Genomic DNA, 12689 nt, shown 5'->3' on the forward strand with positions numbered 1-12689 from the left:
GGTAGAGTTGGTCAATGACATTCATATACAATGGCCAGAGTTAATGGTCCATGGAAATTCTAAAGGAGATCTCCCTATTCACTCTGCACTCAAGACTGGTATAATAAACATCGCTGTTGTCGATGCCCTGATTAGCTGGCTGCATCTGCAGCAGGCAACAGGCAACATTGTTACAGTTCGTCGAGTATAAGAGCGGAAAAATGTTGAAGGGAATACTGCTCTTCACATCGCCTTGCAATTATCTGATGAAGAGCAGCGGATAAGGCTAGCAAGCGAGTTGGTTGACTTGTATCCTCCTGCATCCTATGCTATGAATAATGAGGGGATTTGTCCTTTGTACCTGACTATTAAAAACGAGCATGAAGGCATTGTCCAACACATGCTACAGAAGTTGCACCCATTCAAACAAGATTCACTTAGCTATTTGACGGAAGGTCAGCCGATACTACATGTTGCTGTTTCTGCCCGGGGGACAGGTATGTACACCAAGTCACACATCCAATATTTCCCTCTCCCCTCTCCCCTCTCATATCAAATACATTAATGGTCAAAGACAAATTTTTAAAAACTAACCAAAAAGTAAAAAAAAAAAAATTAGCAAAATTTGATGCAGTTGGTAGAATTTACCATATAACTTATCGCCACAACCCTTAACCAGCCTAAAGTGGGACATGGACGATCAGGGCCTCAAGACCCTCAAGTCTAAAGGGGCCTCAAATTCGGAAAAAATGGGTTAATAACTTATTTTAAAAAATATTTAATAATTGAAAAGGTAGAACTAACAACTACTCGTAACAAGCTGCATATGTAGCATGAGGGTTCCATTTGTCAGTTTCCACTTCCACTTCTCCAAATTCCATGATAATATCAACATTAGATTTTATTCTTTTTTTATTTTCCCAACAAATACATCAGGCCGGTTATTAAATACCACCGGTTTCTTACAACAATTCTTTTTTAGTTATCTCCCTGCAAAGGCGCCCCCGTTCCATTACTCACTGTGGGAAACGTTTTTTTTTCTCACAGTGACAGTTTCGTAAATAAAATGTACTAGTTTAGTTATGATGGTACATTTTATTTACGAAATGGATGATAAAATTATACCACTTTAGTTACGGTGGTACATTTTATTTACGAAACTGCCACTATGAGAAACAAAAACGTTTTCTCACAGTGAGTAACAGAGATTTACTGCTTTAATAATACTCTATTTGCTTTGTGATTTTTTTTTCGCTTTACTCTTTTATTTTTGAATCCAAAACACTTGCTTCCTTCGTTCCAATAATATTGTAATAATAGACTTTCTACTATTCATCACTTACTCTTCCTCCATTTTCTTAAAAGCCAATTTATGATTTAAAAAAATAAATAAAAACAAAACATAAGAAACAAGAAAAAGGTGTTTTCACTTTTTTGTTGACAGTTTTCATAATCATCATGGTTTTAATAAAATTTGACCAATATATGACTCATTATATGTCATATACTTTGTATATCATATGATTTTGAAAAACAAAAAAAAAATAAAAAAATACAGCGATACCAAATGAGCTTTAGAAAAAAGTTGTTTTCACTATTTTTATAATCATTTTTCAAAATTATTATCATGATTATAATAAGTTTGACTTTTTTTTTTTTTTGCTTTATTCAATGACATATATCATATGATTTTAAGAAAATTTGTGTTTCAAAAAAAAAAACCATATGATTTTAAGAAACAAAAAATCAAAAACAGAAAATTACACAATATATACCAAACAACATTTAGTTTGCAATATTTCATATTTTTATAATTTTTGTTAATTAGACGAATTTTGTATCCCATTACTATATTTATGGATACGCCACGGTCAATAAGGGACATGACAACGCGCCTAACTTCCTATGAATATAAGCTTGGGTTTAAAACTTTATTTTTTTTTAAATTGGACTAATTTGATTATCATCATTGAGTTGAACTTATATATACTTGATTTATTTTTGAGCTGAGCGTTCTCGGGAAAAAATACTTTTAACCTTTCCTTTCATTGCTTATGAAGATCAATATCACCTATCAGTTAAATATTTTTGGGTTTATTTAATCACAAAATTACAAAATAAAAGATTTATCTCATCAAAATATGCATTAGGAAAGCTGATGCCTTGTATGATAGGATAACAACATGAGGTTGGCCTTCCTATATCTTTTTACGTCATTTCGCGTGTGTCTGAAGGGCCTACGTTACTAGTTGCTTCACACGTTATCATATATATTTTGCAAAATATCAATTAGATTTGTACATCAATTGCAGAAATGTTGGAGAATTTGCTTAGTTATGACGATGAAAAGCTTATCAATGTAGTGGACAAAGAAGGCCGAACAGCCCTATCAGAAGCAGCATTTCAGGGTTATTTGGACAAAGTTCAAATTTTTCATACAAGAGTTCTACATACAGCCTTAATGAGCAACACAGATAAATCCTTTCCAATTCACCAGGCTGTGCTTGGAGGCCATATTAATATTATCAAAATATTAATAAGCACGAGGTTCTTTCTTGATGCAAGAGGCCAAAATATTCTACATTTGGCAACATCGAAGGGTGACCCAAAATTGGTCTCTTGTGTGCTTAGTTTACCAGATGTAGATTCCTTAATCAATCAAATCGACAATGATGGCAACACTCCTCTGCATCTAGCTACCCTTGCTAAGCACATTGAGGTGGTTGAAATTCTCATCCAAGACGAAGGAGTCAATGTTGGATTATTAAATAAGGAAGGGTTGATGGCATACGATTTGGCCAAAAAACTAGTGGGTGTAGATGATGCAGATAAAGATCAAGTTCAGAAACTACATTTGATGCTAGAAAGAGCTACCTATGAAAAATTGTTTCCCATTGATGAAAAATTGTATCTACACTTGTTTAATCAAGAGATATATCGAGTTTTACAAATGGTTTCAGTAAGAAGGCTGCGACTCAAGGATCTTCTTGACATAGAAGATGGAAGCAATGTTCTTCATGTTGCAGCTTGGATGAATCAGCCCTTGGTGATAGTTGATCTCCTTGTTGGCTACAATTGTACTACCCTCATGTACCAAGCTAATAAGAAGGGCGACCTTCCAATTCATTCAGCTGTTAAGGTTGGCAAGTTGGGATCCATTCAAGCTCTTTTGGAAAGGTCAAACATACCTGCAAATCTTGTATGTGAAAGGCCTAATATGGATGGAAACACAGCATTGCATATTGCGCTGCTAAATAACCAGAGGAAAATTGCTGAATATTTGTACAATCAATGTCCACAAGCAGCGTATTGCTTAAACAAAGACAAGATTTGTCCTTTGTTTCTATTTATTAAGAAATGGAGTTATAGTGAGAACAAATTGATCACTAGTATGATCCAAGGAATTAAAGACAATGTGCGACTTCAAAATCATATGAAGGGCGCAAAATCAATAGTGCACGTAGCAATTCTTGCAAGAAACACAGGTAATTAAGTGTTTGATTTTCATTTTTTTTTACAAGCACCTCTATTATGTTTCTTTAGTTAACTGAACCATAATTAAATGAAAATGAGAGTTACACTACTTAGAAGCACAAATGAGCTGAAGTTTGATTTTTATGGTTGCATTGTTAATTAAAGGGAAGAAATAACTCCACAATTTTCAAAATTCAGAGCAAGTACTTAGACTCTAAGTGCAAGGAATACTTATATTACTACCCCTCAAATATGTGGATTTTTCATTACACTTAGCTTTTCACTTCAATGCTAGCCTAAACACTTGAACCTTATAAACAACATGCATGATTATAGAAGAAAATGTTTTGATAGCATGAAGGAAAAGAATATGAAACCTCCTGAACACATAAATACTGCAACCTTGTACTGTATTTGTGATATATGCTCACAAATTGGCTTCAGATAACCAGTTCAACAAGAATTAAGTCATTCTAAAATGTATATATAGCACAATGTGGTCCTATGATTGTTTAATGTTTAGAAAGTAAAGTGTATGGCCATAAATATCATTGCATGGTAGTCTCATATACAATGATAAATATTAGTTTATTATTGATGCAGCTATCTTGGAAAGAATAATCGACACGGCTCCAGGTCTTTTGGATTCACTTGACAGTGAAGGGAGAAGTCCTCTTTCTTATGCAGCACTTAGGGGCCATGTTGAGGGGGTTAAACTACTACTGGAAAAATGTCCTAGTTTTGAATTTTAGCGTGATAAAGATGAGCACGGATCCTTTCCGATTCACCACGCTGCGAAAGGGGGTTTTGTCAAGGTCATTAAACTGTTTCGCCACATGCATTTGCTCAATAACAAGGGCCAAATGATCCTTCATGTAGCTGCTTCCAATGGCGGGATCGCACTCATTTCATATGTGCTTAAACAGCCAGAGTTTAAGCAATTGATAAATACAGCTGATGACGATGGCAACACTCCACTACATTTGGCTGTTAAAGGTTTTCATCTTATGGCTGTATTTCTTTTGCATTGTATAGGGTATGATGCACACATCAACATCAGTTTAAAAAATAAAGAATTGCTAACAATTCGAGATATATTTCTAATGCATAAGAAATATCAAGATGAAAATGGGCTCTCTTCCATACAGGTATCGATCTCTTCCTTTATAAGAAATATAAAATGATTGTTAATTTGTTATCTACTTTATATATGACCTCTAATCTTAAGAGAGTGAGCCCCAGTTTCTCTTCATGAGAAACACTTTTGTTTCTCATAATGGCATTTTGGAAAATAATGTGATGTTTTTCACTGGTAGAGACCGCCTGTCAATTTTGGGTGGACCTCTCATATCTTGACACATACTCTATGAGAAACAAAATTTGTTAATCAATAGGAGAAACAAGCAATTACCCATCTTAAGAAGACTAATAATCTTCAATGGGCACCTTCTTGGATCTCTATCTACCTCCGTTTCACATTTTTTACAACTTTTGACAAAGACGTCCGCTACACCTTTTTTTTAACTTTTCAAAATATTCCATTTTAGTAAAGTTTTTAAAATGATAATACTGAAACACCCTTACTAAAATTTTCATAAGCTCAATTAGTTACTTACAAAAATTTTAATAAAACACTAATCTAACTAAATTAATCTAATTATTTCCTCCCAAATCCAATTCATTTCCCCCAATTAACCAATTCAATTACCAAACATTCAACCCTCATAAGATCTTTCCAAAATTCAAACCCAATTTTTTAACTTCTTCTTCAATTTCTTAGTTTTTTTCTCTATCCTACAATCCGACTCTCTCTCTCTCTCTCTCCCGGCCACGAAGACAAACCACCAGGGTGGCGGAGATCTACGCGTGGATGACAAAGACGGAATGTTCGCGTTATATGACGGTGGTTGAACCCCCATTTACGATTGAATGGCGAGGCGGGTTGGTGGGTTTTTCGATAAGGTGGTAGATGGGTAAGTAGTTTTAGAGGGTGTAGTAAGTGTGTTGGGTTCAATTTATGTGGGGTGTTATGGAGTGTTTGGTGTGGTTGTTGTGGGGGTAGTTTTAGGTTTTGGGTGGTATGGTTGCGGCGGGGTTGATATATCTGATGGTTTCGGGTTTGTACTATGCTGGTGTGTGGTGGCTACGAGATGGGTTTTAGGTTTTGGGTGTGTGGTGACTACAAGGTGATGAGTGTGTGGTGGTTGGGCGGTGCTTATAAGGCTAGTGTTGGTGACTTGTATGGTTGGTGCTGCAAAGTGGTGGTGAGTCAAGGTGGTGGCCTGTGTGGCGGGTGTTATGGAGGGTGGTTAATTAGTCGTGGTTGCTACAATTGCTTCAACATGGTATATCCCCATTTTCTTTCTTCTTCCTTAATCACATGCCCTCCCCCTCTTTTCTTAATCTCCATTTATCACTTTTTGCCTAGGAGTCCGTGTCGACTAGGGGTGTTTAAAAAAACCCAACCCTGTTGTCCCGTCCCGATTACCCGATGACCTACAAAAACCTGATGGACAATTGACAAATTTTTCTACTTTTTTCGGGTTGGGTACCCGTAAAATAGCAGTTTCGTAGGCCTGGACATGAGACAAACTTTGCTAATCTTGGATACCCGGATACCCTTTAAAAAAATAAAATAAAAAATTTGTTACTCCATAACCACTTAACCAGCCCAGCCCACTTAGACCTAGGGTTCCAATAACTCCCAAAAAAGAAAAAAAAGGAGCAGTCAGACTTCTTCTTCCTCCCTCCCCTCCTTGGCCACCATCCTCATCCCCTACCACCTCCCTGCCTCCCATCTCTCGTTGCCGCACCTTTTAAAACACCACACAGCACCATGACCACACCCCACAACAGCAATAACAGCAAATAACAATTACCGCCCCAGCCTGCACACCTCATCAACCCCCTCACATCTATCAACTCCTCGCACCGAACCACCGAGCCACATCACACCACAATGCAACAACCTATAGCCGCCCAACCTCCGGCAGCCCACACATCACCAATTGCTCCACCAATTCGCCACAATCAACGCTGGCCACTTCCCAGCTCACCTTAAAACCATCACCAATTCGATTTTTACCAATTAACACTGTCGTTCACCCTAATCTCCCTTTGCAATCAACAATTCAGTCACCAACAATTGTAATTTCGACCACAATGGCAGCTGCTAACATCAATTTAACACCCTAATTGAAGACCCAGATGGTGCGATCATGGAGTGCGCTCATGAGAACGGTGACAAACCCACAAAAATTTGATCCATTAATTCTGAAATTGATCTTTCTGTGTTGTAATAAATCATTCTCAAATATGCAAGTCACTGACCTATTACAGCTGGTTTAGCTTGTGGTTTTAGGTACAAACTTATTTGAAAAAAATAAATAAATAGAATCCGGGAATCCGTGTCCCGTCTCAGATAATTCGGGTGCCCGAATATCGGGTACCCGAATTATCCGGGATATGACACGGGCCGACTTATCAACTACCCAAAGATCCAAGTACTCGGATTTTCGGGTACCCAGATCTGAACACCCCTAGTGTAATGCCCTGGGTCATTATAAATTTATAACTTTGATCAAAATTAATTAAAAAGGGTTAATGTTGAACAATATTAATTAGTGAATGAAAATTTAATAATTTATATTATATTGCATAAATATACATTAGATGTATCAAATGTATAACTATATACTAGAGATGAATTAAAAAAACACGTGTCAATTTCTAGTTAAAATCTTTCCCACCATTTATAACCATTACAGTGATTAATTTCTACCAAATTAGATTGTAGATTATTGTGTAATTTCCAGGAGAGATTTAAATAGTAGATTATATATATGATGAAGAGTTTTTTTTAAGTAAATTAAACGAACATTATTGTAAAGAATTAAAGTTATATCAATGAAAGAGACTAAATATTACTACAATTCAATGTGGTGAGAGAAGGGTGATGACACATAATGCACATGTGACACTTATATTATCTTATCTGAACTTATTAGACCTTATTAAAACTTATTTTAATTGTGATTTATACTTTGATAACCTTTATCAAAACTTATTTTTTCAGAATTAAACTTATCTGAACTTATTACACGTGAAATAAGTGAAAAGAACAAGCCGTAAATCATATTGAAAAAAGGGTGACGCATGGTGTTAGCATATTGTCCCTATACATTTAAATATATTATAGATTCTATTAGTCCACATATATACTATAAATGGTGTCTAGCAAGACATTATGATCACTTAATATTTGACAATATAGTTAACATATTCTATTTCATCTTCCAGATCCTTATTATGGAAGTCTTGTTAAATAACCCTATCATTTATTTGAGAGATAGACTATATAACTTAAAGGACAAAGAAAAATTGATGGAAATGGAGGCAGCAAAATTATATGTAACTGAGAACAAAGGTCCATCGTTCAAGGAGTCAACCAACATGGATAGAGCCAACATTCTTTTTGTGGTAGCAACACTCATCATTACTGTTACTTTTGCTGCGGCATTCAGCCCTCCTGGGGGTTATGACGAAAAGACTGGCTTGCCAAATCTGATATTGTGTAAAAAGTTCTTAGATTTTGTTTCCTACCACAGTTCGGCGCTTATTTGTGGATTAGCTACTGCTATTATCCTCATTATGGGAATGAATTTGAAAGGGTATGCAGAACATAACCTTTTTTGGGGAGGATATTATATCCTAGCTGGGCTCCTTTGTATGTGGCTGGATTCGGCAACGTGTTAATGTTATATACAGTCAAGAAACAACCGCAATTGAAGTTTATGGAGGTTGAGAAGGTAATAACGGATGATAACAAGATAATTTCATCTGTTTTCTTACTTGTATCTATTCCGACAGTTTTATGGGCTTCTCCAACGTTTAAGGCCTTACTTTTGCTTTGGCTTATGTTAGCATCTATATTGTATTTAAAGGTGGGATTTCGGTCTGGCAGTTTGGTTTGACCTCGGTTTGAGTCGGTTTCGGTTTGGAGCAGTTCGGATTGAAACGGTTTTTTTAGCTGACGCGTCGGTTTGGTTTAGTCATGGCTCGGTTAGGTTTCGGTTTATTTCTTTACGGTTTAAATTCGGTTTGGGTCATAAGCGGGTTGGTTTATAAACGATTCGGATCATGCCGGTTCGGTTTGATACGGGTCGGTTTAGGGGGCGGGTTTACCCGGGCCAATGTCAGTTCGGTTTACAAACGGTTTGGATCAAGCCGGTTTGGTTTGAAATGGGTCGGTTTAGGGGCGGGTTTACCCGGGTCAATATCGGTTCGGTTTATAAACGGTGTGAATCATGTCGGTTCAGTTTGAAATGGGCCGGTTTAGTGGAGGGTTTACACAGTTCAATTGGTTCGGTTTATGAACGGTTTGGATCATGCCGGTTCGGTTTATAAGCGGTTTGGGTCATGAATTCATGATTGTTTTAAAGATCGCATCATGACCATGATTTAATGAGTTGATACTTAGAATACGATAAATCGATAATTAAGATAGTACAAGTATTCAATTAGATCGATCAACAAGTGTTTTAAACTTTTAAGTTTTAATAATCAGATATGTTTATCGATTATACGTATATACCAATGATTCAATGAGGCAATGATAGTATGATAATGATACCAACTGTACATTCGTACGATATGATATACATAATAATTAATACATAATTACATATACATCAACAATATCGTATTGAATCAATTTCCATTTCCAAACATTGCATTTCTTATAAATTATAAGTTACACGAGATTAAATGGATTCGTTATTTAGTTTGTTACTTTATTTAGATTACTAACTCAAACAACTTGATAATTTAAATGGACGAAATCACGAAATCACTAAAGGGATGATGAAATCATATGCAATACTAATGTACAAATAGTCCAATATACAACGGTTAGATTGAATGCCCATGAAAAACAATGGTTAGATTTCATTACTTTATTAGTTTTAAGTATTATTACTTATTAAGTTATTAGTTTATTACATATACAGTCACAGACTCACAGATATATATAATATACATATAGAGATGTCAGATATTGATGTACATTAAGTCATTAACTATGTCGTATTGAATCAATTTCAATTTTGAAACATTTGCGTTTCTTACAATATATAACTTATAAGTAATAAACTAATAATAATAATAATAATAATAATAATAATAATAATAATTATTATTATTATTATTATTATTAGTATATTATTATTATTATTATTATTATTATTATTATAGTAATAATAATAATAATTATAATAATAATAGTAGTAGTAAACTAGTAATAATAATAATAATATTAATAATAATAACAATAATAATAATAATAACAACAACAACAACAACAACAATAATAATAATAATAATAATAATAATAATAATAATAATAATCCCTCAAAATAATAATAATAATAAATAATTAAAAAAAAAAGAAACGGTCAAAAAGACCTCAAAAAGCACAAAAAAAAAACTAGACCGTTAGATCTAGAAGAACATTGTGGAATCTAGATCCTTTATTGCTACAAAAAAAAAAATGAATGGTGACATGCTGAGATTGAATATGAACGGTTAGATCAACTGAACAAGTAAAACCTAAACCTAGAAAAAACAACCCATTATGAGCTATCTCTATCAGCCGTTTACTTGCATAATTAGTCAATTACACTTACTCACTCTAGAATTCTCAATCTCTCATATTTTCTCTCTCTAAGTTCTCAGTTTCTCACTCTTTCGTTCTTAAATTCTCAAGAATCTCAACTCTCAACTTTTAAAAACCCTAATTAGGGTTTTTGTTTTCGTTTCATTTGTGTTTTGGATCTAAAGTTCTGATTTCTGGCTTTTCCATTCTCGTTTTTTTTTTCAAATCTTCCCCTCCTTCAAGCCGTCAAACCTCACGGTAATTTTTTGTTAATTTTTGTTGTTTTCGTTTTGATTTTTTTCGTTTTTGTTTCGGTTTGTTTATTTAGGGTTTTTGTTTTCATTTCATTTTTGTTTTGAATCTAAAGTTCTGATTTCTGACTTTTTCATTCTCGTTTTTTTTTTTTCAAATCTTCCTCTCCTTCAAGCCGTCAAACCTCAAGGTAATTTATTGTTAATTTTTGTTGTTTTCGTTTTGATTTTTTCGTTTTCGTTTCGGTTTGTTTATTTAGGGTTTTTGTTTTCGTTTCATTTTTGTTTTGGATCTAAAGTTCTGATTTTTTACTTATCCATTCTCGTTTTTTTTTCGAATCTTCCTATCCTTCAAGCCGTCAAACCTCAAGGTAATTATTTGTTAATTTTTGTTGTTTTCGTTTTGATTTTTTTCGTTTTCGTTTCGGTTTTTTTTTTTATTTCAAGTTTATTCAGATTATTTGATTATTGTTGTTGTTCTTGCTTCAATATAGTCGAAATATGCCTAAATTTGAAATTTTAATTTCTGTTGTTGATTCTATTTTTTTTACGGGAAAATGGTAGATCTGTGTTGTTTTGTTGTTTATTATGCTCGATTTAAAAGTAATGATGATTGATTGTTCAGATTATTTGATTATTGTTGTTGTTTTTGCTTCAATATAGTCGAAATATGCCTAAAATTTGTATTGTTAATTTCTGTTATTCAAAACAATTTCTAAATTTCTCAAATATAGGTGTAGAAGGGGGCGAAAATAATTTTTCTTCATTTAAATAAGTTTAGTCATCTGATTAAAGGGGGAAAATTCAAAACATTCATTTTAATTGGTATAAGAAAGGAATGTCACATTATTTCTCCTTTACCCCATTTTAAAATTTAAATCATTAACAACTAAATTTGGGTATATATGCATATGCATGGTCTATTTTATGAGGACAGACATAGTCAGATTACTTACAAAGTTCAAATGAGATTTAATCCCTAAAATCAAATATCAAATGTCAATTACTTACTAGTTTAATACTTCTTTGTCATAATAAACTTATTGTTTAGAAAAACCTCTACAAGAATATATTGTTAATTATTGTACTTCGTATTAAATAGGAGTTATAAAGGATTGAGTGTACCCTGTCAAGAAGAGTAGTACCAACAATTATTAATAAAAAATATAAATAAAAAGAAGAGATTACGCGTGAGTCGTGACTTGGAAATCACATATTCGAATTAGTAAAGGCTCTCTTAGGGATGAATTCTCTTACCCTTCCTTCGTCCTTAAGGTACATACAAAGTAAGATTTAACTAGCTCACCTCAAATAATAAAACTCTATATCAGAATTGTTTTATTACCACCTTCAAAAAAAATCTAATAAATATAAAGTGTGTATGATTAGAGAACAAAATTCTTTATAAAGAGTTGGAGATAGCACGAGTGCTTTAATTTGTTCTCACATAAATGGAAGAGTGTTGCCAATTTGTACTCGATCTCTGTTTTTATTATCTACTTATACAAGCAAGCTACTTATAAATGCTGTTTGTTTTTTTAGTCATGTCTCTCGAGTATGATGAATTTGTTTATGAGAGGCAATCAAATTTTGATACTGTAAGCTCTCGAGCTGGTTCTGGCCCGGTTGATGATGCTCATAATACCAGCATTATCACTACTCTTGTTAATAAAAGTCAAATAACCTCAGGTATATGGAAGCATTACACATTTTTTTCTTAAAGACGGTAGGTAATGAAAAGGTAGAATATGCTCGTTGTAATTTGTGTGGCAAAGAATATAAAGCACCTGGTAAAGCAGGTACTTCAACTTGTAGAGCTCATATTAATGCATGTTTGGAAAAGCATGGTCTCCAGCACGGTGAAGAATCACCATTTGATCAAAAAACTTATTTACAAAAGTTTGCTAAAGCTATAATCTGCCATGCATATCCTTTAAATATTGTAGAGCATGAATATCTTAGGGAACTTCATGCATATTTGAATCCTAAGGTGCAGCATGTTTGTAGAAAAACTATGTTAAAGTATTGTATTGCTGAGCATGATAAATATAAATCCTTGTTGCATGAGTCTTTGGCTAATGTTTCTGGTAAAGTTAGCTTTACATGTGACTTGTGGATTGCATGTACTAATCGAGGCTATCTCACTTTGACTGCTCATTATGTTGATAACAGTTGGTCTCTTAGGTCTAAAATTTTAAATTTTAGATATTGTGGCCCTCCCCATATTGGTGTTGAGGTTAGAAAGTTTGTGTTTAAACTGATTAAAGAGTGGAATCTTCAAAGTAAGGCTTTTTCAATAACTGTTGATAAAGCTCGTTCTATGACTGTTATGG

The 12689-nt window shown here is 33.8% G+C and overlaps 1 protein-coding gene across 1 annotated transcript; it reads left to right on the plus strand.

Moving 5' to 3' along the window:
• The first annotated feature begins 287 nt into the window (after positions 1-287).
• LOC110704757 (serine/threonine-protein phosphatase 6 regulatory ankyrin repeat subunit A-like) lies at positions 288-7942 on the plus strand. The gene is made up of 3 exons (XM_021882568.1): positions 288-476; positions 2292-3464; positions 4057-7942. The coding sequence occupies exons 1-3, from the start codon at positions 311-313 to the stop codon at positions 4203-4205; spliced, it is 1488 nt and encodes a 495-aa protein (XP_021738260.1). The 5' UTR covers positions 288-310; the 3' UTR covers positions 4206-7942.
• The last annotated feature ends 4747 nt before the right edge of the window (positions 7943-12689 follow it).

Source organism: Chenopodium quinoa, unplaced genomic scaffold (genome assembly GCF_001683475.1).
Source record: "Chenopodium quinoa cultivar QQ74 unplaced genomic scaffold, ASM168347v1, whole genome shotgun sequence".
In the NCBI taxonomy this organism is placed as follows: Eukaryota; Viridiplantae; Streptophyta; class Magnoliopsida; order Caryophyllales; family Amaranthaceae; genus Chenopodium; species Chenopodium quinoa.